At 42.9% G+C, this 24,913-nt stretch overlaps 1 protein-coding gene and 2 non-coding genes across 3 annotated transcripts in view; all 3 read left to right on the top strand.

Moving 5' to 3' along the window:
* c1qbp (complement component 1, q subcomponent binding protein) overlaps nucleotides 1-11,004 on the top strand; it is an 11,594-nt gene extending 590 nt beyond the window's left edge. The window contains exons 2-6 of the mRNA XM_072589302.1: nucleotides 272-422; nucleotides 2,000-2,087; nucleotides 7,621-7,716; nucleotides 9,749-9,871; nucleotides 10,513-11,004. Of these exons, the coding sequence (XP_072445403.1) occupies nucleotides 272-422; nucleotides 2,000-2,087; nucleotides 7,621-7,716; nucleotides 9,749-9,871; nucleotides 10,513-10,659 (605 nt within the window). The 3' untranslated portion in view covers nucleotides 10,660-11,004. The remainder of the gene's footprint in view (nucleotides 1-271; nucleotides 423-1,999; nucleotides 2,088-7,620; nucleotides 7,717-9,748; nucleotides 9,872-10,512) is intronic.
* A 2,972-nt stretch (nucleotides 11,005-13,976) lies between these two features.
* Nucleotides 13,977-14,095, top strand: LOC140491731 (5S ribosomal RNA). Its single transcript, XR_011963402.1, has one exon. It is a non-coding gene; the product is annotated as a 5S ribosomal RNA (ribosomal RNA).
* Nucleotides 14,096-24,378: 10,283 nt separating this feature from the next.
* On the top strand, nucleotides 24,379-24,497 carry LOC140491730 (5S ribosomal RNA). Its single transcript, XR_011963401.1, has one exon. It is a non-coding gene; the product is annotated as a 5S ribosomal RNA (ribosomal RNA).
* Nucleotides 24,498-24,913: the final 416 nt, after the last annotated feature.

Below are 24,913 nucleotides of genomic sequence, written 5' to 3'. Positions count from 1 at the left end.
CTGTCTCCAGGGTGGGTTGCTGTGCACACACTGGCTAGAACAAGTGCACACAGGTTACACTGTAACACGGGATTATAGTAGTTGGATGTTTATTTTATTTAATGGGTACAGAGTCGATGGGCTGAAGGGCCTTTTTCTCTGCTCTTGACCTCTATGTTTGAGGCTGTAGGTTGGAGGTCTCTCCGCCTTCGGGGTCAGGTCCTCTCCTTGTGAAGCTTTGGGTTGCTGTATGTGTGATTTGACCCGGCTGGTTTTTGCATTGCCCCTGTAGGTGACAAAGCATTCGCTGAATTCCTCACTGATGAAATCAAGGAGGAGAAGAAAATCCAGAAGACTTCGACCCTGCCGAAGGTGTCAGGAGGCTGGGAAATTGGGCTCAATGGGACTGAGGCGAAACTTGTGCGGAAAGTTGACGGTGAAAAGTGAGTGAGGTCATTCAGCTTTCGGGGGAAATGGCCAGTTTATATGTTTTTAGTTAAAGTCATGATAATGGATTTTGGACATGCAAGCAGTTCTCTTTTTTTTCTAAATTAGTTCCATAAATGTTTAAAATTTTGCCTGAACTTGTTGGTGTCTCTTGGTTTAACAGCTCATCCTCAAAAAAAAAGCACATCCTTTTTTGCAGTATTACAGTAGGTGATGGCCAGAAATATATAAATAAAGACAGCAGTGCTGATAAACCCAACCGGCCTGACAGCTTCTGTTGAGATTTTTTTAATTCACTGATGAAATATCTATGTCTCTGGCTGGGCCATGATGTGAAGGTGCCAGTGTTGGACTGGGGTGGGCAAAGTTAAGAATCACAATACTAGGTTATAGTCCAACAGGTCTGTTTGGAAGTTTCAACAGCTGCTGCTACAGGTAGCTGTGGAGCAAGATCATAAAACACAATCTATAGCAAAAAATTGCAGTGCCAATATGTTGTTTCAGTTGCATGGCACTGATCTTTTCCTGTAAATTGTGTCTTATGATTCTGCTGTACAGCTACCTGCTGAAGGAGGAGTGCTCGGAAAGCTAGTACTTCCAAGTAAACCTGTTGGCCTATACCCTGGTATTATGTGATGTTTAACTCTGACTGGGCCAAAATTTATTGTATATCCCTAATTGCCCAGAGGGTAGTTAAGAGTCAACCACATTATTGTGGGTCTGGAGTCACTTCAGGTCAGAGCAGGTGAGGATGACAGATTTACTTCCCTAAAGGCAGGAGGCTTTCTGCAATGGCTAGATTAATAGTCTAGCAATAATATCTCCAGGCCATTGCTTCCCCAAACAAATACTATTGAGTCCAGCATCACATTTTTTGGAAGTGGAGATGCTGCCATATCTGTTGAGTTTCTCCAGCATTTTCTTGTTTGCATTTCAGATCTGAATCTGAAGTAATTGGTTTTATCAAAATACAAGTTCCTGCTGCAGGGCTTTAAATGCACAACCTCTCACTGGGGCCACCACTGCACCTAGTTAATTCAGTCCTAAAAGAATGTAGAATAACTATATACTGCACACTGAAAAATGCATTTTCAGTTTTGAAAATGTTGGGAGTCTGTTATAATTTCAACACTAGAGTCCAAAAAGTGAGACCGCGTAATGGCTGTTAATAAGCAAACTCCTATTTTTAGCTAGCAGTGTGAAGTCTTCAAGATTTAATTTTTTGTACTGACACCATAATTAAATTTGTATCTTGAATCAAGTTGGATTTTTGCTGTACGTTCAGTCTGTAAAGTTTCCAGTTTCAAGTAAAGAGTATAATGTTAACCATTGCAAATATGTTCTGGTGGTTTATTAGCCTGTGCACTGCCAGTGTTCAGTTTTAAAACACCATTTATCAAGTTCTTAAATATTGTGATAAATTCTTTACCAGGCCTGGTTTTTAAATGAACTTATGGCTGTGAGCAGTCTGAAATCATAGCATGCTCGCTGTCATTCTACTGTCTGTGGTTCAGAGCTGCAGCTGGCTGCTTATTGTTTATTCATAGCCTTTTTCACCTCTTTCTGTTTGTAGGGTTACAGTTAGCTTTAATATCAATAACAGCATTCCACCAACAATGGAGGAAGAACCACAGGAAGAACAGAAGGGTTCAGAGAATGAGGTAAGATGGGTTGATCTTCCACAGTACTCTGGCAGTGACTTTGGTAAAGTTGGAAGATAATTAAACAGACACGCTCATTATGTATTCATCCGGAGTCAGGGTGGATTGAGTGGGCTTTTGTACTGACAGAAATTGGTGCTGGAGACTTGTCTGGGCAGAATGCACATGGGTATTTAAAAGGCTGTTTAAAGCACCACTTTTTCTAAAAACTGTAAACAGGTGGCATTCAAACAGTGAACGATATTGTTCTTGATAACTGGCCGGGTACAATATTTAAAACAGAATGAGTTGAACTTGAACTTACACTCGAATAGATTTTTAAGAGAATGAGTTCTGTTTATCTGGAAGGGTGACTGAAGGTATGGAAAGGTGGATCTGGGTATGATCGAGGTATGTGGAAGCTAACAATAGACTATCCTGTTTCCCCTCATCCACCTAACAATGTCATTACAGCAGTATTTAAATGAGGTGCAAAGAGGCCTGTACCACTTACACCATTGCTCACCACTCTCTGTGTTTATATCTTTGAAGCCTTTGCTTCGCCATTTTGTTCCTGGCTGCTGGAGAGTAGCAATATCCCCTCTAGTAGTCTCCTGATACTGAGGAAAGGGAATCACAGAGAGGGGTCCATATTAAAACGTGCAGCACACAATAGGCCGTTCAGCCCAACTTGTCAGTTTACCTGCCACATGACACTAAAGTCCCAATCATCCAACCTGTTCCCATTCTTATTTTTCTTCACTCGTGTCTCTGATCTAATGCAGGTCATGTAGTTTCTGTACCCGTCAGTTTTAACTGCATTTCAACAGTTAGGCTATCAGAGGAGTAGAAATTTACTTCAGAAAATTTGGCTGTATTAACCTAAAGAGTAAACAATAAATTTAGAGCAATCCTCTCAGTTTATATTGAAGTTCACAAAGTATTGATGTGACCTTAATTGTTCATTGTCACAACAACTAATTTCATTTCAATGTCTTTTTGCATTTTGTTTTAACCAACTTCAAATGTTAAAATAAGTCAACAGTGATTTCACATTGAGATTGTGCAAAGATTTAAAGTCTTTCACTTAAATGTTATGCTGGGTTGGATTTGTCTTGCATTTTGTGTACAGGACATACCTGGGAAATGTTTAACATTGTTGAATAGATGGCAGTGTTGTACTGGAACAGCTTGGCTATGGGAGCAGCAAGTTCTGGAGCGCATATCTTGGGACTAGGTCAGATTGGATGACTGGTCGTCATGGCTGAGTTGGACTAAAGAGTCTGTTTCTGTACTGTATGGTTCTGACTTTGTCTTCAGTAATATTGCTGGAATGTTGTCAGTGCCATAGCCTTTGTAATGTCCAGTACCTCCAACCATTACTTGATATCACGTGAAATTAGTTGAAGACTGGCATTTGTGATTCTGGGGGCCCTGGAGGAGGTCAAAATGGATTGTCCACTCGGCACAGCTGGCTGGAGAATATTGCATTTGCTTCAGTTTTGTCTTTTGTTCTGGTATACTGGGCTTCCCAGCCATTGAGGATGGGGACATTTGTGGAAACCTCTCCTCCAGTGAGTTGTCTTAAGTGCCCATCTCCATTCATGACTGGATGTGACAGGTCTGCAGAGCTTAGCTAGGATCTGTAGATTCTAGGATTGTGTGCCATTTCTGTTCAACATGCAAGGAGTTCTGATTTGTACCTTCACAAGGTCGACATTTTTTTTATTTTTTAGGTATGTTTGGTGCTGCACCTGGCATGCTTCCCACACCATTCATCAAACCAGGACTGCTGTACTTTAATGGCAGAATGGGGGATATGTCCTGCAATGAGGTTACAGATTGAGATTGTTAACAATTCTGCTGCTGATGCCTTGTGGATGCCTAGTTTTGAGATTCTAAACCTATTTGAAATCTATCCTTTTCATCACTGTAGTAGGACCCCACAAAACAATAGAGGGTTATCTCAATGTGACGGGGGGATTTTTGTCTGCACAAGGATGCAGCTGCAGAAGATGGATTAGTGAGGATGAGTTTTTGTAGACGTTTCCCTCTTGTTGCTTCCCTCGATACCTATAATATTGGTGCTCCTGTTGATGGATATTGAAGTCCCTGCCCAGCAGACATTCCGCACCCATGCCACCGTCTACACATCCTCCAAGTGGTGTTTGACATGGACATCAACCAAGGGAGGGCAAGAGGTGGGAATGAGGAAGTTTCCTTCCCATGTTTGATCTGATGCCATGAGACTTCACAGATGCCCCATTGTTCAACCAGTTGTCCGAATGCTGCGTCTGAGATGTGCAGAAACCCGTCCAAACATCTCTCTGTAAGTCGGTCCCTTTTAAGTTACTCATGGGCACAATGACACAGAAGAACGCACTTGGGCTTATGTAACTGACAGCCAAAAGGGGATCAATAATACCTGACTTCACTTGAGCTGGAAAGCAAATGTTTTTAGGACTTATACACTTAATGGTAAGGTCCTAGGGAGTGTTGCTGAACAAAGAGACCTTGGAGTGCAGGTTCATAGCTCCTTGAAAGTGGAGTCGCAGGTAGATAGGATAGTGAAGGCGGCGTTTGGTATGCTTTCCTTTATTGGTCAGAGTATTGAGTACAGGAGTTGGGAGGTCATGTTGCAGCTGTACAGGACATTGGTTAGACCACTGTTGGAATACTGCATGCAATTCTGGTGTCCTTCCTATTGGAAGGATGTTGTGAAACTTGATAGGGTTCAGAAAAGATTTACAAGGATGTTGCCAGGGTTGGAGAATCTGAGCTACAGGGAGAGGCTGAACGGACTGGGGCTGTTTTCCCAGGAGCGTCAGAGACTGAGGGGTGACCTTATAGAGGTTTACAAAATGATGAGGGGCATGGATAGGATAAATAGGCAAAGTCTTTTCCCTGGGATTGGGGAGTCCAGAAACATAGGTTTAGGGTGAGAGGGGAAAGATATAAAAGAAACTTTTTCACGCAGAGGGTGGTACGTGTATGGAATGAGCTGCCAGAGGAAGTGGTGGAGGCTGGTAGAATTGCAACATTTAAGAGGCATTTGGATGAGTATATGAATAGGTAGGGTTTGGAGGGATATGGGCCGGGTGCTGGCAGGTGGGATTAGATTGGGTTGGGATGTCTGGTTGGCATGGACGGGTTGGACCGAAGGGTCTGTTTCCATGCTGTACATCTCTATGACTCTTGACACAACTGTTGAAAAAGGCCTTGCAACATCTCTTATTTCAGAACAACTTCATCCCTAGCTTCCAACTGCTCTCCATCAGACCTAGCATGGTCATTCTCTGTATTACGAACAGCATTAACAATGTTCCTGAGATTTCCCCTTTGTATCTTCAAAGCTCCAAACAAGCTGTCCAATATATCTTCCCTCTTTGTAATTCAGCATTAGTCGCTAACTCTCAACTCTTCTTTCTTAAAGTTTTCCCCTCAGCTCCTTCTCCAGTTTCAAGTTTTTAAAAAGACAAACTTCAACTTTTTCAATTACGACTTCCTGATTTATATTGTCACTTTCCAATTTTCACCTTTATGGTCATTAATATTGAGAAACATTGGTTTCTCAAATGTTTACTGCTAGGTTAAGCGCTTGATCATGGGAATGGTTCACAATCCCAAATATCTAGTGTGTTTAAACGGAAACAGAATGAGGAGTGTGGGTCTGAAAACCAGAATAAAACTACAAGCTCAGCCTGTCAAAAATATATTTTTGACAACAATTACTTCTAGAACATTGTGGGCGGCACGGTGGCACAGTGGTTAGCACTGCTGCCTCACAGCGCCTGAGACCCGGGTTCAATTCCCGCCTCAGGCGACTGACTGTGTGGAGTTTGCACGTTCTCCCCGTGTCTGCGTGGGTTTCCTCCGGGTGCTCCGGTTTCCTCCCACAGTCCAAAGATGTGCAGGCCAGGTGAATTGGCCATGCTAAATTGCCCGTAGTGTTAGGTAAGGGGTAAATGTAGATGTAGGGGTATGGGTGGGTTACGCTTCGGCGGGGCGGTGTGGACTTGTTGGGCCGAAGGGCCTGTTTCCACACTGTAAGTAATCTAATCTAATCTAATTAGACACCCTACAGCACCCTGAAATTAAAAGTCACAAATTGATCCAGGAAATTTCAGTTGTTCAAACAAACAACTGCAAGTTTACATTCAATACTTCATTTCAAATATCCGACAAGAGCAGAGAATCCGAACGAAGGTTTCCATGCACCGGACAAATCCTTCAAAAGTGAATCTCGGCAAAACATTCCACTCATTCCTACAGATTAGTCTCGTCGGTGTGTGCTCAATCAACAGCAGGTTAGACTTACCCTGAACTGCTCTTTGTAGGCACTGTCAGTAGGCTTCTTCCATGTGCCAATACAGCCCATAGTAGTGAAGGTGACGCAGTGTGGAGATGGGTAAGAGGGGTATTTTATATTAAAATGGAGGGTTTTTTTTTAATTCGTTCACAGAACGAGTGTGTCACTGGCTAGGCCAGCATTTCTTGCCATTTCTAATTGCCCAGAGGGCAGTTGAGAGTCAACCGTGTTGTTATGGGTTTGGAGTCACATGTAGGCCTAAAGAACATTAGCAAATTCCTGAAGAAGGGCTCATGCCCGAAACGTCGATTCTCCTGCTCCTTGGATGCTGCCTGACCTGCTGCGCCTTTCCAGCAACACATTTTCAGCTTCCATGAGATCTAACCTTGCTAATCAGTCTCTTGGGTAGTTTATAGTTTTTTGATCTAAAGATGTGTTTTAAGTTGGTTGAAAAGTGAAAACCGCACATAGGAGGTAACACTGACAGTGGAGGAGTTCTGAAGCTTCAGCTTTAAGTAACAGGAAGCAGGCCTGAGAAAGGAGAGGCCCAATACCTGTTCCACTTGGATATGAAGAAGTTGTATCTATGCTCAATGCCACTTGCAGAGAGTGGCGAATGTAGAAAATTGTGGAGCAATCTAATTGACTTTTAAGATGATTAATCAAATGGATAAAGTACTTAGAATAACTTTCTTTGCAAAGATCGCATATTTTTCCATCAAACATACCCCCACTTTCATCACACCCATCTCTGCATGTTGTATTCCTCACCCATGCTGTTATTGCATCTAGACAAGACCATTCCAATGCTCTGTCCAGCTTCTCATCTTTCACCCTCCATTAATCTAAATGCTGCCGCCTCTGTCCTAATTCTCACTTTTCACCCTGTACTTGCTGACCACACTGATTCCCAGTCCTCTAAGGCTTCCAATTTAAAATTAAATGATTAAAATTTAGCAATTGAAGCATTGAATTGCATAAGGAATAAGTCAAAAGATTGAGTTGGCTGGAGAGGATTATTGGAAGAAAGGATATACCTAGTGGTGATGAGAGTGAGGGGGTGGGGTAAATCAAAAGTCTGGGATTTCATTGAATTTTGCTTCTTGTCTATTCCCAGTTTAGAAAGCAGCTGGGTCTGTCAGGAGGTTAGTTTCTTGGAATTTTAGCTCTTTATATCTAAACAACAGAATAAAAAAAAAATCTAATGTCCTCTTCTGTCTGACAAATAATTCAATTCTTTTGCAGCCTGAAATCGTCTCAACCCCAAACTTTGTTGTGGAAGTGACCAAGCTGTCGAATAACCAGAGTCTAGTTTTTGATTGCCACTATCCTGAAGATGAGGTGGGTATTCCTGCTGAGCGTCGGTTGGAAAGTCAATTGTGGATTTTCACTTTGTTCTGTCTTCTCCCACTCCAAGGCTTTGCTGTTGTAAACATGTGCATTTTCCCTTTTTGAGTAGTTGTCCATTTGCCTTTATAATGTTTCTATTCAGTCTGCTTTCATTGTCCTTTTTGAGGCTGTGCATTTGAGATCCCTGTGGGATGTTTGCATCACTGGCTAAACCAGCATTTATTGCCCTCCCTTAGTTTCCCAGAGGGTTGCAAGATGGCTCAGTGGTTAGAACTGCTGCCTCACAGTGCCAGGACCTAGGTTTGATTCCGTCATCGGGCAATTTTCTGTGTGGAGTTTGCACATTCTCCCTGTGTCTGCATAGGTTTCCTCTGGGTGCTCCACTCACCACCTAAAAGTCCAGAGATGTGCAGGCTAGGTGGATTAGCTATAGTAAATGCAGGGTTACAGGGATCAGGTACGGGGGGATGGTTCTGGGTGGAGTGCTCTTTGGAGGGTCAATGTGGCTTGATGGACTGAGTGGCCTGCTGCCATACTGCAGGGATTCTATCAACTGTTTACAGTGCCAACTGGGGTATGACCAGAAAGCAGTCAAAATTCATTAGAATGGGATTGTAGTTGCAGAGCAAGATGACTTAAATTGTTGGAAAGTCAATTGTTGGAAGAGCAAATAGTGGAGGCACGTAGCAGCACCAGCTTTTATTGCCCACCTCGAGCGCTACTGCCCAGGGAAGTGGTGGTGTGCTTCTTTCTTGAGCTGCTGTTGTCCGTGTGGTGTAGAGGCACCCACAGCTGTCACGGAGGGAGTTCCAGGGTAACTTCCTAATGAGAGTAAAGGGACAGTGTTGTAATTCACAAGTCATGCTGGATTCTACCTTCGGCAAGAACTCACAAGGAGTGGTGTTCCCTTTTTATCTGCTGCCCTTTTCCTCTGGGTGGTAGAGATTGCAGGTTTGAGGGGTATGTTTGAATGATCCTTGGAAAGTTGCTGCAGTGTATCATACATACTGCTGCTAGTATGCTTTAGTGATAGATGGGGTGCTGATCAAACTGCTTTGTCCTGGAGGATATTGAGCTGCTTGAGTATTGTTGGAGATGCATTTATCCAAGCAAGTGGGGACGATCTCATCATTGTGCCTTGTAGATGGTGTAGAGGCTTTGGGGAGTCAGGAGGTGTTACGTGCTGCAGGATTCATAGTCCCTCAACTAATCTGGTTTCTTAAGCCCTGATGTTTCAAATTGAAGTATCAGGATGGAGGGCTTTAATCAACAAAAAGCAAACTTGGGGTAGTTCTTGCCCTGTAGGATGGTCATGAATGAATTTCACTTGAGCTAAAGAATGATCTTTCTTAAATCAAACTAGACCTTGCAATGTGCAGTTGTGATATCCAGGTGCTGTTGTTGGACTGGGGTGGACAAAGTTTAAAAATCTCTCAATACCAGATTATGGGTCAACAGGTTTATTTGGACTACTATCTTTTGGAACAGGAACATTGCAGACTGGTGATAAAATTGATCACCAGTGTCCCGTGGCGTGGAGTGGTACAAGCAGAGCATCAGGAGATCTTTAAAGAGATGGGGCATTTTTATATCACTTTTATATTGGAGTCACAAGATGAGGTTGAGCGCATGTTGAGCTTTTTAGATAAAGATCCTGCAGGAGGATATGAGAAGACTAAGAACTTGCTGTGGGGAATGGAAAAACTCCACTGAGTTGACACTACCTCTATTAACTTATTCTTTATTGCCCAAGGAGAATGTGGGTGAGCCTTGGATTACTACAGTTCTTGGTTGGTGCTTCCACAATGGAGTTGTTTGGAAGTTTGGGATACTGACCTGGCTTGCTTTATCCCTGTCCAAATGAGAATGTGTCTTGGAGAAGCTGTGATGGATGCTGTTTCTGTGTTAACCTTGCCATTTGAATAGAAATCTTTAGTATGGCTACTCTTGGTACACTGTTTGAAATCTGATTTTGTTCATTCATTGTCCATTTTGATGTGTAAAATATCTGAACCGGTTACAGATTGGGCGTGGCGAGGAGGATGACAGCGACATCTTTGCCATCAGAGAGGTCAGCTTTCAGCCCACGGGAGAAGATGATTGGAAAGATACCAGCTATACCCTTAATACAGACTCCCTGGACTGGGTGAGTGGGGGCAGGCAACTTGTTGAGTCTTTATAACTATCAAGGAATGTAGGAATTTGAAATTTGGGAGAGAGTTTCCAATACAAACTTTTCTGGCCATCTGGTGAAGGTGTTTTCTGCTTTACTTGAATACTTTGCTGGATTTACTATCCGCCTTCAGCATCCTCTTCTGCTATTGGGGTCTCCTTGGTGCAGTATTTATACAGGAGCTGCTCACCTTTTTGGTGCAGTCAAAGAAGCTTCCTGTGTATAAACCTTTTTGTGATGTGTTGATGTGTTATCCAACCACAAAGGCCATCACCAGCTCCTGATCCTACCTTCACTTCACATTGCTGTGGATGTGTTCAGCATTCCCATCGGTCATGCTGTCAAAGTTTTCAAGTTGAGTTAAATGAGTTTTAGCATTTTGTAGGGTGTGATTTGATCTTGCGGGCTGATATATGCAGGAGCAGTGTTATAGGTTTGTCAGTGATGTTCCTCCAATACTTTAGAGATAGCCTGACCAGATTTGCATTTTAACCATCCAGTAGCTGTTTTGGAGATACTTGTGTTTTAAGCTTCTAACATGCACACACCCCTCAGTTTTCATCTTGAATACCTGCTGTTTGTCACATGCAGACCCTAACCTCTGTCTCCCACAGGCCCTCTATGATCATCTGATGGACTTTCTGGCAGACCGTGGGGTTGATAACACTTTTGCTGATGAACTGGTTGAGCTGAGCACAGCTTTGGAACACCAGGAGTATATCAAGTTCCTTGAAAATTTGAAGAGTTTTGTAAAGTGTTAATCATTGATGTATCCAATTAACATTGTCTCTCCACCTCCTGGCAAAGATCGTCCTGCGATGATAATGCTTGTTAAATGGCAGAATGATCCAGTGCTTTAAATTATTTCACAATAGATTTTGTACAAAGATATTCTTTGGTACTGAATGGCTGTGTGTAATTAGCATCCCATCTCTATATTATGTACAAAGTAGTCTGGGATGCTAAATGGCCAAACCAGTGTCTCTAATTATGGAAGTGTATGTGTGGGTGTGAGCACATGAACCAAATTATCATCTTCTCACAATGTCATTGGCCTCAGATGTTTCTTAAAAATGAAGTATTGATTAAACATGATGTTAAACCTTGGTTTCTCTGATTTCTTGGGTTCGGGTGGTATAATGTTGCTGGACTAATGATGCATCTCCTCCAGGCAGCAGGTTCAAATCTCACCATGGAAAAAGAAATCCAGAGTTGAAAGCCAGTCTCAGAGAGGGGTGACTGGTATTGAATGTTGTAAAAGCCAATACTGTTCATTTAATGTCTGCTTTAGAGAAGGAAATCTGCTGCCCTTACCTAATTTGGCCTACCCATGAATCCTCTGAAATGGCCCAGCAAGACGCTGAGTTGGCATAAAATGCTGACCTTATTGCACAAAAGAAACAGTAAGGAACATTTTGGCATTATATAACTCCTAGAAATGGCAGCTATATAAAGAATTCAAGTACTCATCTTTTTCTCATATGTCCAGTTGTTCAAAGGACAAGGGTAGCAGATACATGGGAGCACACCGCCAGTAAGATCTCTCTCTTAAGAGAGTAACCATCCTGATTGGGAAATATATCATTGTTCCTTCATTGTTGCTAGGTTAAATCCTGACACTCCCAAACAGCGCTCTGTGTAGCAACATGCCAAGGACTGAAGCATGAGGGGAAGTCGTGGTAATGCCACTGGACTATTGTTTTACCACCCCGAGGTGAATGCCTTGGCTTCAAATCACAGTTAATTTTCAATTCAATGCAAATCTGAATTCAAACAGTGGTTTTCAGGGTGACTATGTAATTGCTGTTTGTTCTTAATACAATTTAAGAACAGCTTCTTCCCCACTGTTATCAGACTTATGAAAAGACATTTCATATGTTGGAGGTAATTTTTCTCTGCATCTTCTGTGTGCCTGCAATGCTATATTAAGAAATCTGTTCTATTACTCGGATGCTTTTTAGCATATCTCAGAAGATGTGACAATAATAAATCAAATCAAATCAAAAAGCTCATTTGACATACTAATGTCCTTTTAGGAAAAGGAAATTCACTAACCTTACCTGGGATAGGCTACATCGACTCTGGACCCATACGCATCTGGTTAATTCTTCACTGCCCTCGGGGCAAAAGGTGTCGTTACAATTGCTTCTATATTTACAGTGGGAAAGGATGATAGCCTGGCAGAACTCCTGAGGAAATTAATAGTGCGTGGGGAACAGGGACTGAATAAAATGAAGGTGAGTAAAACATCGATAATGAGGAAATGACTGGAATCCAACGGTGACAAATATCTGGGATTTCGCGGGTTCCATCGGTGGGTGTTAAAACAAGTCGACAAGCGCCTCCGAGAAGCCCAAACTGTAATCGTTCAGAATTCCCGAGATCCAGGAGTCGTCCCTCTGGATTGGATTGTTGTACGTATCTGTCGTGCTTTTTAAGAGAGGAGAACCTGGAAAACTTGGGAATTGCAGAGCATGGAGCTTAGCACCTATGGCAGGGAATTTGTTGGAGTCTATAATCAAGGCTGGGATAAGTGAGCACCTCAAATTGTTGAGTTAACCAGGGAGAGCCACATGACAGGTAGGTCGTGCCTGACAAATTCATTGCAGAGGGTTTGAAGAGGGGACTAAGGTAGCTGTCAGGGAATAATGTCCATAGATGTTGTTTACATGGACTTCCAGAAAGCATTTGACAAAGTCCACTTAAGTAGGTAGGAGCCAAGAGAATTGAGGGCAAATTCCTGACAGGGCTCGGAGATTGTTTGAGTGCCAGGTGACAGAAAGGAGAGAGAATGGGTAGGTAGTCAATTGGCAGGATGTAACCAGTTATGTCTCACAAGGACTTGTGTTAGGGCCTCAATTATTGATGTTATTTGTTAAGGAAATGGATAATGGCACAGGAAGTCTTATCATAACTTGTGGATGACACAAAGTTAGGCTGCATTGTAGACTGTGTAGATGACAGCATAAAATTGCAAGGGGATATTGATAGATTAAGTCAATAAGCAAAACTGTGGCAAAAGCATTTGAATGAAAGCAATAGTGAGGCTATCCATTTTTGGATCAAGAAGGGACAGATAAAGGTATTTTTCTGGATGGTATGAAGTGCATGTTGAAGGAGACTTGGGGTTTCAGGTGCACACAACTTTAAAATGTCACGGACACATACAGAAAATAATCCAGAAAGCGAACAGATTGCTGTCCTTTTTAAGTAGAGGACTGGAGTAGAAGGATGCCGAAGTTATGCTGCAGTTCTACAAAACCCTGGGTAGATAGACCCCACTTGGAGTACTGTGAGCGGATCTGGGCCGCACACCTTCTGAAAGGAGTAGAATATTGATTGACAAAAATGATACCTGGACTTGCATGGTTAAGATGGAAGGAGAGATCATATCATTTAGGCCTGTGGTCTGTAGAATTGAGAATGTTAATGGGTGGTGTGATGAAAGTCTTGATGACATGAATAGGAAAAGAGAAGGTAGATAACGATAAACGATTTCTACTGGTTGGGGATTGTAGAATGAAGGGACATAGCGTGAGACTTAGGGCCAGAGGGTTGCGTAGAGATGTGAGGAAGCGATCGTGCACACATCGGATGGTGGATTTTAGCCATCATTTTCTGACAAAGCGCAGTGGATGCTGGATGAGTTGTTCTATTGAAATGTGAGGGAGATAAATGTTTGTGAAGCAAAGGTACCAAGGGCCAGAGGCTTGTATATGAAGTTGGGCAAGAGCTGAGCCATGATGTTTGAATGGAGGCAGAGGTTGTAGGGGCTAAACAGCGTTGTGGTGTGTGTATGTTGCTGTGGTTATAATTTGGAAAGGAGTTTATTTGTGAAGCAGTTTGGATGGGCATGTAATGAAATGGAGTGGAGTGAGTGTGAAAGAGTTGATCCTGTTGTGTAATAAACGTGTGTGTGTGTGTGTCTAGGGTGAAGTAGAGGAACTGAAGATGGAGATGGGAGAATAGAAAGGCAAAGGAAAAAGAAATGTTTTGGTGCAGGATGATTGAATGGCAAAATGTTGTTGTAAATGCAGCAGTGTGCGCCTTTAAGGAAGCAGAAATGGAAGCAGTCTGTGCCTACGGCCATACTAGTCTGAAAACGCCCGATCTCGTCTGATCTCGGAAGCTAAGCAGACTCAGGCCTGGTTAGTACTTGGATGGGAGACCGCCTGGGAATACCAGGTGCAGTAGGCTTTTGCAGCCACCAGAGGTTGCTCACAGCTTCGCACTCTCACACTCCCATTCATCAAGCAACGTCCTTTTAACTACTCGCTTCGTCTCTGTCTCACTTTTTCTTGCCCAATTTCATTGTTCAGCTTCTTCCCCCAATACACAAACACATCATTACTGCTTGAGATTGGAGCAAACGCACCAGGAACACCAAAGCAGCAAGTATTTTATTGAAGAGCACAAACCGTGGTTTTTGTTAAGTGATGCCTCACTTTCGATGATCACACTTCCCTGATCGATGTCAGCGTTCCCCTGTTTTCTAACAATCGTCTAACTAGTGGTGTGGATAGGGTCAGAAAGCAACAACGTTGTGGTGAGGGCTTGTCAGGTGAATGGTGTTTTACAATCGAGTTCATGCAACGGTGGATCGATATGGTTAAGGCAGGAAGAATGGGTCAGCAAACACAGCAAGTTCAATCCTTGTAATGATTATTATTACACATCAGCAGCAAAGAGTGAGTATTTAAAATGCCAGGTACAAAAATCAAGGCTTATTCTCTAACAGCCGAAGCCTTCACAAACAGATCGTCCTAATAATGGCACAAATGGTGATGAATGGTTCGATCTAATTGACATCACTGTGCCTTAGTTACAAGTTGACCAAGGTAGAGAAATAACATTTCCAGAGTGCAGACTATTAACAATAGTAAGGTGGGATTTGGAAAGAGGAGTAGCCCCTGTGGGATATAGGTAAATTAATGTTACTTCTGCAATTCCATCTTACAAAGTAAAATGAACTCACACCAGTGTGTAATTGTTTTAGCCAAGAGCTGAGTCAACAAGAATGGAAACGATGTGGAGGAAATATATAATTGTTTTTGTATTAGCTAAAACTGTATGTCAGAAGGTAGACATTATGGGCAAGTAGATAAGATGTTGTGAGGGGATGAAGTTAAGCTAGATACGCATGTACAAACAGTAGGTATAAACATCTGCTTCCCACTTTTACAAAAACACAGGAACAAACCCCAATTAAAAGGGTCATAGGGATCAGAACGGCCTCGGGAAAGGCACAGATAATGATGAAGAAATAATATGCCTAACAATGACCTACATCAGGATGAGGTCAAACAGCCTGGTGAGGCCAGAAATAAGCATTTTGTCACAGACAAGGCCGGATAAGGCAAGAGATAAACAGGGGTAATGGGGGTCGGTCTTAGGGAAGTGGAAGATGTAAACAGGGGAGGAGCAATGTAAAACAAAAGACATCAAATCATATAAATATTATGTATGAATTGAACTTGGTGTGTATGTCCTCTACCTTATAGGCAGTGGACATCTCACCCACTTGCAAGTGTAAAATAAATGGCACTACTGATTCAGATTTTGTCTCGGACTGCAATTATTGAGGTGTGTGAGCTTTGTTTCTCACAACTGGGGGCTGTCCGGGATGTTCTTCCATCACCGGGGGGAGTGGCTGGCCTTGGACACTGGGAAGACGTGTCCCGTTCCCCATTGAGGAGCGGTCTCGTGTCCTGGTTTGGTCTGCTCCCTTGGGCGACTGGTACGAATCCCACAAGAGAGACATCTGAATCAGACAGTGATAGGAGCTCGATCGACAATACGGCGCAAAGGGGCCAGGCAACTCTGTGCACAGACCAAGGTAAGAAACCTGACTTTTAAGTATTGCCTTGGTGGCCGGGATTAAGTTTTAGTAGTTAATAAGGGACTAACGAAGGAACTCAATATGGGTTGTGCCGTGGGTAAGGAAAAAGCCTCCGGGAAAACAAAAGAAGGAAAAAGCAATGGAATTGGAGGCGGGGTCCCTTACAACATACCTCCAGAAAGTCCTTTGGGCAGGATGTTGTGGAATTGGGAAAATAATACTTGTACAGGGGAAAAAGATGATTAAATATTGTTGCTTCGTATGGACTAAGGAATCCATTCTTCGTCCCGCCTCTTCTGGCCAAAATACAGGTCGGACAAAGACTGGGTTTGTAAATATCTGAATTTATTTGTCAATGAGAGAGAGAGAGAGAGAGAGAGAGAGAATGAAAAGAGCTGTACAGCTGGTAGAAAGTTTAACCCTTTGTGATTTGGTTTGAATGCACATTTGTTTGTTGGTGATTGAATGTTTGTGTTTTATTCCCTGGAGCTTGAGTTCCGGGACTGTTTTGAATCTGATTTTTATTATGGAAACTTAACATGATTTCTTTAAAGGTGAAGGATTCTATAGAGATTATGAAAAAAAAAGAATGATAACTCCTGTTCTTCTCACAGGTCATGACTGCCTTACTATCAGTTTCTAACTAATCTCTTTTATCTTTACATGAAAGCGATTTATGGAGGACAGTTGAAGTTTCAGTTCAACATTAGATTGTAGTAAAAACAAAATTCTATGGTTAATATCTGTGACCTTGGATTCGGCCATTGTTCATGCATTAGAAGTTTTTGTTAAACTTGAATAGACAAATTCTTTTAAGGCAGCTCTGATTATTTCACGACCTATAGTATTGTAATTGAGCAATGATTGGTCAGCACTACTTAAGAAAACTAATTTTGGATTTAAATTAAGGGACTAAAACTGGGTGAGTACAGTGGATGTCAAAATTGAGAAGTGTATGCATTTTACATTTTGAATATTAAATACTGAATAAATGAACGTAAATATATAAATATATTTACAAAGTTTGGAACAGGCTTTAAGGTTAGTCAAGCATGAATTGATGAATTGGTGTTTGAAGTTATGGGGAGCTAGAAATACTGCAATATTTCTTTAAAAAAGAAAAAGGGGAAGAACGTAATGACTTATCCCCTTCGGGAGGTACCAATAGGGGACAAAGAGATTGGGTTTGTAAGTGTCCCCCTCAGCAGTGGGGAGGTCAGAACATTTAAAGAAATGAAGGTCCTGGTTGAGGATCCGGTAGGGCTGTCTGAACAAATTGATCAATTTTTGGGGCCCAGTCTGTATACCTGGGCTGGGTTAATGTCTATTTTGAATATATTATTTACTGGGGAAGAAAGGGGACTTGTATGGGGAGCAGCCATTAAAATATGGGACAGGGAACACCCCATTGGAGATGGGGATGCTGGACAGGGAGAGGTGAAGTTTCCCCTCAGAGACCCCCAGTGGGAAAATCAAAATACAGAGCATAGAGGAAAAATGAGGGAATTGAAAGACCTGATTCTAAAAGGAATAAGAGAGGCAGTTCCAAAGTCACAGAATTTGACTAAAGCCTTTGAAGTTAGACAGGAGAAAGGTGAGACTCCCTCAGCTTTCTTGCAAAGATTAAGAGACTCAATGCGGAAATATTCTGGAATGAACCCTGAGGACCCAGTGGCACAGGGTCTTTTGAAAGTACATTTTGTGACAAAGGCATGGCCAGACATACAGAGAAAGATACAGAAGATAGAAGGGTGGAGTGAAAAGCCATTAGATGAATTGTTAAGAGAGGCACAGAAAGTGTTTGTAAAGAGAGAGGATGAGAGACAGAAACAGAAGGTGAAAATGATGGTAGCTGCGGTTGATGAGGTAGTTAAGAAAACAATGGAACCGATAGTGACCAACCGGAGCGGTGGGTGGCAGCATGTCGGACAGAGAGGACAAGGGGGAGCGTTTGATAGAGGGTTCGAGCGACAGGGGCAGAGCTGGAGGTCTCCACAGGCAGGATGCTATTATTGCGGAAAGATAGGGCACTTTAAGCGGGAATGTCCTGCTCTGAAAAGGGAAGAGAGGGCAATTCCGCTTATGAATTTTGATGAAGAATAGGGGTGTCAGGGGTTCCTGCCCCCGGGGGCCCACCAGGAACCCTTGATAAACCTGAAGGTGGGACCCTGTAGGGAAGAGGTAGTCTTCCTAGTAGATACTGGGGCAGCACGGTCATCGCTGAATGTTAAACCAAAGAAAGTAGGAATGTCAACACGGTCAATTACTGTTTTGGGGGTAAAAGGGGAAGGATTTACTGTTCCAGTATTTGAACCTATGATGATAGAAGGTCCTAAGGATAGGGTCACAGGGGAACTGTTGTATATCCCTGATATAGGAAGTAACTTATTAGGGAGAGACTTAATTATCCTCTTAGAACTGGGGATTGGAATTCAGGAAAAAGAATTAGTTGTACAAAAGGCAATGTTGACAGAGGATGTGGAGAGAGAGATAGACCCTATTGTATGGGCTAGGGAAGGGAATTGTGGAAAACTACAGATCCCTCCCCTTGAAGTAAATTTTAAAAAAAAGGAAAAAGGGGACGTTGTCTGTGAACGACAATATCCCATTTCCATAGAAGGTAAACGAGGACTGCAGCCAGTAATTGAAGGATTGATTAGAGATGGACTGTTGGAGCCATGTATGTCTCCTTATAATACCCCAATACTACCAGTGTGGACATCCGATGGAACTTATCGATTGGTGCAGGATTTGAGAACATTAAATCGAATAGTACAGATCAGGCACCCAGTGGTGCCAAACCCCTATACCTTATTAAGTGAGATCCCTCATGACCACAAATGGTTTAGTGTGATAGATTTAAAGGATGCCTTTTGGGCTTGTCCCTTGGCAGAGGAAGGTAGGAATTTGTTTGCCTTTGAGTGGGAAGACCCTAAGACAGGACGGAAACAGCAATACCGGTGTACTGTGCTCCCCCAGGGTTTTACGGAATCCCCGAATTTATTTGGACAGATGTTAGAACAAACGTTGGAGAAATTTAGCAGCCCCAAGGGGACCACCCTGTTGCAGTATGTAGACGACCTCTTAGTAACAGGAAAAAGAAGAGAAAGAGTAGTAGAAGCCACTAACAAATTATTGAATTTCCTGGGTCAGCAGGGACTGCGAGTATCTAAAAACAAACTGCAATATGTGGAGCAAGATGTGAAATACTTGGGACATTTAGTGAGTGAGGGAAAGGGAAAGATAAGCCCAGAACGGATAGAGGGAATAGTGGGGATGTCACTGCCCAGGACTAAACGGGAGTTACACAAATGTTTGGGTCTAACGGGATATTGCAGATTGTGGATTGATTCCTATGCACAGAAGACTAAGAAATTATATCTCAAACTATTAGAGGGGGAACCAAAATGTCTACGTTGGGATGATGAGGAAAAAGAACTAGTTGAGAAACTCAAAAGAGATCTGATCCATGCCCCCGTGTTAGCCTTACCTTCTCTAGATAAACCTTTCCACCTCTTTGCTACCGTGGATAAGGGAGCGGCTTTGGGAGTATTGACCCAGAGGTGGGGAGGAATGAGACAACCAGTAGCATATCTTTCGAAGCTACTGGATCCAGTATCCCGGGGGTGGCCTGAGTGTGTGCAGGCCGTGGCTGCTACTGCACTGTTGGTGGAGGAAAGCAGAAAGCTTACATTTGGGGGAGCCCTAATAGTAAGCACTCCACACCAAGTGAGAACAATCCTAAACCAAAAAGCTGGGCGATGGTTGACAGACTCGCGGATTCTGAAACATGAGGCAATATTAATAGAAAAGGATGATCTAGTGTTGGTCACGGACAATTGTTTAAATCCAGCTGCCTTTCTTTGGAAAGGGGAAGGAGACTCTCCTCAGAATCCAGGGCACGATTGCCTTGACATTATAGAATACCAAACTAAGGTCCGCATGGACCTGAGAGATGTTCCACTTCATGCAGGGGCTAGACCTTTTATAGACGGATCATCCCGGGTGACTGAAGGGAAAAGACATAATGGGTATGCAGTCGTAGTTGGGACAAACAGTAGTGTGGTGGAGGCCGGACGGTTGCCAAATGGGTGGTCAGCTCAGACTTGTGAACTCTATGCATTGGAAAGAGCCCTTAGGGCATTGGAGAATAAAGAGGGAACAGTATACATTGACTCTAAATATGCATTTGGTGTTGTGCACCCTTTCGGTAAGATATGGCAGGAACGACGGCTGATCAATAGCCGAGGGAAAGAATTAGTACATGAAGAATTGATTAAACGAGTCTTGGAGTCCCTATTACTTCCCCGAGAAATAGCAGTAGTGCATGTAAATGGTCATCAGAAAGGAAATGAACTAGAAGTTAGGGGAAATAGATTAGCCGATGAAGTGGCTAAGGAAGCAGCCCTGAACCCACAAGAAGTGGTGATTCATTCCCTAATACCTACTGTCCCAAGTCCTAGGGAAGCTCCTATATTTACTGAAAGCGAAGAAAATGAATTGAGAGATTTAGGAGCTGTAAAAACAGCAGACGGGCATTGGAGGTTACCTGATGGAAGGAGAATGTTAAACAAAATGATGATGCGAGAGATTATGGCTGTCCTACACCAAGGCAGCCATTGGGGAGTACAAGCAATGTGTGATTTAGTTCTTAGGGAATATGGATGTAAAGGAATATATACAATTGCTAAACAAATATGTGAGGGATGTATAATATGCAGAAAGGTAAATAAGAAAGTCTTGAGAAAACAGACCCCGGGAGGAAGAGACCCAGGATTGAGACCTTTCCAGAGTATACAAGTAGATTATACTGAACTCCCCAGGGTAGGGAGACTAAAATATTTGCTAATCATAGTAGATCATCTATCTGGTTGGGTTGAGGCATACCCCTGAGCTACCGCCACTGTGAGTGGAGTGTCTAAAACAATATTGGAGCACATAATTCCCCGATACGGGCTCGTGAACCATATTGATTCCGACCAAGGAACTCACTTTACCCCCGGTAACACTTTAGAGGTAATGAAAGGGTTGGGAATTTCCTGGGAGTTCCATACTCCTTGGCACCTGCCATCATCGGGAAGGGTTGAGAGAATGAACCAAACACTCAAACAACAGCTCTCTAAATTGATAATAGAAACCAGACTCCCTTGGACCAAATGTTGACCTATAGCTCTCTTGCGAGTACGAACAGCCCCAAGGAAAGATTTGGGACTATCCCCCTATGAAATCTTATTTGGATTACCTTACTGGGGAACGAATGGAGAATTGGCAATTTCCGAAACTAAAGAGTTGTTCTTAAAGAAGTATATACTGGGCTTGTCCTCCTCTTTGTCTTTCCTCAGGAAACAGGGTTTATTGGCACAGACTCCACCCCTTGAATTCACCGTTCATCCCAACCAGCCGGGCGATTGAATCTTAGTAAAATCATGGACAGAGACTAAATTACAGCCGGACTGGGAAGGGCCGTACCAGGCTCTTTTGACGACCGAAACGGCAATAAGGACGGCGGAGAAAGGCTGGACTCGCTACACTCGGATCAAAGGGCCAGTGGAATCTCCAGTTGAGGAAGTCTGGACAGCCGAATCAACGCAAGACCCGCTGAAACTCAGACTAAAGAGACTTTGAATAACTCATTATACAGTGGCGACGCGAGCGTGGGATTATTTCTGTAAGATTGTATATTAAGTCTTTTTGGTGCTTCAGCATGATGTTTAGAATAATGGGAATGCTGCTAGAATTATGATGCTAGCCCTTTTAGTATTGGGATTTCGTCAAATATCATTTTCATATGTATTATTAACGGTTCCTGAATTTGATAATCCACAAGTAATAGACGCTGATGTATGCAGCTTAGTAAATTGTGGAGATGTAGATAATCAGAGACAGTACCGCAGCTCTGAGATACATCTTACGTCCTATGGGGATAGCCTTGGGGATGGTACTTAGTATAATGGTCTCGTCACAGTACACCGGGCCCCCTTCCGACCAGCTCGTGATTGTCCTGATAAAAAGTGTAACCCAATATACCTAACGATAAGGAAAACCAAATGGCACAAAACAATCCTCGGGGGGGGGCACCTATGAGATACAATGAAATGAAACGTTTGGGATAGAAATGAAAGCAAATGGGAAGGATTTCTTGGGCTATTGTTTTCGAATTAGCGTAGGACAGGGAAAACGGGTAGAAATACTGGGTAATAAGATATATCTTTCACCCCTCCCGATGATTCTAAAGTAGTAAAATTTGTAGAGGTAAAGGACTTGAAACAGACCATTGAAATAGAAACTGGGTACAGGGATGCAAATGCCTGGGTTGAATGGGTAAAGTATACTGTGAAAAGTCTGAACAAAAGCAATTGCTATGCATGCGCCTCCAGTCGGCCAGTGGCCCAGGGGGTTCCCTTCCCGCTCGGGTGGAAGGGGGACAGGAAGGGCATGAAATGTATGATAGCCCTGTATCAGGATGAGACTGCATGGAATGATAGGAATTGTACCTCCCTATCTCTGATGTTCCCTCCCTTGGACAAGAAAGATGCAAAAGTTCCCCCCGCTGTTTTCTGCTGCAGTTGGAAATCACACAGCGTGTGTGCGTAGACGAGGTACTAGTCGGTCGAATGATTTGGGGGAGCTGAAATCATGTACAGAGATTAAGAATGTTACCGAAACGGAGAAGGGAGGGAACTACTCAGCACTAAAGGTTCCCCGAGCGGATCTGTGGTGGGACTGTGGAGGCAAAATATTGAGACCCACGCTACCTCCAGATTGGAGAGGGATATGTGCAATTGTACAATTGGCAATTCCATTTACCCTGGCATTGGAGAAGGAAAAGATAGGTGGGAAAAAGCGAAGGGGTAAGAGATTACTGTTAGACACTTCTTTCGATGACAGGCTTTATCTCGATTCGGTGGGAGTCCCTAGGGGGGTACCTGATGAATCCAAGGCTCGTAACCAGATTGCAGCAGGCTTTGAGTCAGCTCTCTTCTGCTGTGTAACAATTAATAAAAATGTAGATTGGATAAATTACATTTTCTATAATCAACAGCGATTTATAAATTATACAAGAGATGCGGTTAAAGGAATATCAGACCAGCTTGATGCGACAAGTAGGATGGCATGGGAAAATAGAATGGCCCTTGATAGGGTTTTAGCAGAAAAAGGGTGTGTGTGTGATGTTAGGAGGAAGTTGTTGTACCATTATTCCTAATAACATTGCACCTGATGGTTCAATTACTCTGGTCTTAAGAGGATTGACTACCTTAGCAGAGGAATTGGCTGAGAATCCAGGAGTAGACACATCTCTCACAAGATGGCTTGAGTCCTGGATTGGAAGGCAGAAGAGGATAGTGGTTTCTATCCTTACTTCCCTGATAGTAGTAGTCGGGGTATTGGTGGCCATTGGCTGTTGTATCATACCCTGTATACGAGGGCTCACCCAAAGACTGATTGAAACAGCCTTGATGAAACAGGTGCCCCTAAAAGAAAAATGCAGAAGATAACAAATAGTAATTAAAAGAAAAGTGGGAAATTGTGGGATATAGGTAAATTAATGTTACTTCTGCAATTCCATTTTACAAAGTAAAGTGAACTCACACCAGCGTGTAATTGTTTTTGCCACGGGCTGAGTAAACAAGAATGGAAACGATGTGGAGGAAATATATAATTGTTTTTGTATTAGCTAAAATTGTATGTTAGAATGAGATGTGCCATTAAAACGTTACGGGCAAATAGATAAGATGTTGTGAGGGGATGAAGTTAAGCTCGATACGCCTGTACAAACAGTAGGTATAAACATCTGCTTCCCACTTTTACAAAAACACAGGAACAAACCCCAATTAAAAGGGTCATAGGGATCAGAACGGCCTCGGGAAAGGCACAGATGAAGGGGGTAGATAATGATGAAGAAAGAATATGCCTAACGATGACCTACAGCACGATGAGGTCAAACAGGCTTGTGAGGCCAGGAATAAGCATTTTGTCACAGACAAGGCCGGATAAGGCAAGAGATAAACAGGGGTAATGGGGGTCGGTCTTAGGGAAGTGGAAGATGTAAGCAGGGGAGGAGCAATGTAAAACAAAAGACATCAAATCATACATAATATTTATATGAATTGAACTTGGTGTGTATGTCCTCTACCTTATAGGCAGTGGACATCTCACCCACTTGCAAGTGTAAAATAAAGGACACTGCTGATTCAGATTTTGTCTCGGACTGCAATTATTGAGGTGTGTGAGCTTTGTTTCTCAAAGGTACCAAGGGCCAGAGGCTTGTATATGAAGTTGGGCAAGAGCTGAGCCATGATGTTTGAATGGAGGCAGAGGTTGTAGGGGCTAAACAGCGTTGTGGTGTGTGTATGTTGCTGTGGTTATAATTTGGAAAGGAGTTTATTTGTGAAGCAGTTTGGATGGGCATGTAATGAAATGGAGTGGAGTGAGTGTGAAAGAGTTGATCCTGTTGTGTAATAAACGTGTGTGTGTGTGTGTGTGTGTGTCTAGGGTGAAGTAGAGGAACTGAAGATGGAGATGGGAGAATAGAAAGGCAAAGGAAAAAGAAATGTTTTGGTGCAGTATGATTGAATGGCAAAATGTTGTTGTAAATGCAGCAGTGTGCGCCTTTAAGGAAGCAGAAATGGAAGCAGTCTGTGCCTACGGCCATACTAGTCTGAAAACGCCCGATCTCGTCTGATCTCGGAAGCTAAGCAGACTCAGGCCTGGTTAGTACTTGGATGGGAGACCGCCTGGGAATACCAGGTGCAGTAGGCTTTTGCAGCCACCAGAGGTTGCTCACAGCTTCGCACTCTCACACTCCCATTCATCAAGCAACGTCCTTTTAACTACTCGCTTCGTCTCTCTGTCTCACTTTTTCTTGCCCAATTTCATTGTTCAACTTCTTCCCCCAATACACAAACACATCATTACTGCTTGAGATTGGAGCAAACGCACCAGGAACACCAAAGCAGCAAGTATTTTATTGAAGAGCACAAACCGTGGTTTTTATTAAGTGATGCCTCACTTTCGATGATCACACTTCCCTGATCGCTGTTAGCGTTCCCCTGTTTTCTAACAATCGTCTAACTAGTGGTGTGGATAGGGTCTGAAAGCAACAACGTTGTGGTGAGGGCTTGTCAGGTGAAGGGTGTTTTACAATATCTGCACTCACCGGTTGAGTTCATACAACG

This window comes from Chiloscyllium punctatum, chromosome 19 (genome assembly GCF_047496795.1).
Source record: "Chiloscyllium punctatum isolate Juve2018m chromosome 19, sChiPun1.3, whole genome shotgun sequence".
NCBI lineage: Eukaryota > Metazoa > Chordata > Chondrichthyes > Orectolobiformes > Hemiscylliidae > Chiloscyllium > Chiloscyllium punctatum.
Note: the sequence above shows the minus strand (reverse complement) of the source record. Positions and strands in the feature narration are given on the sequence as shown.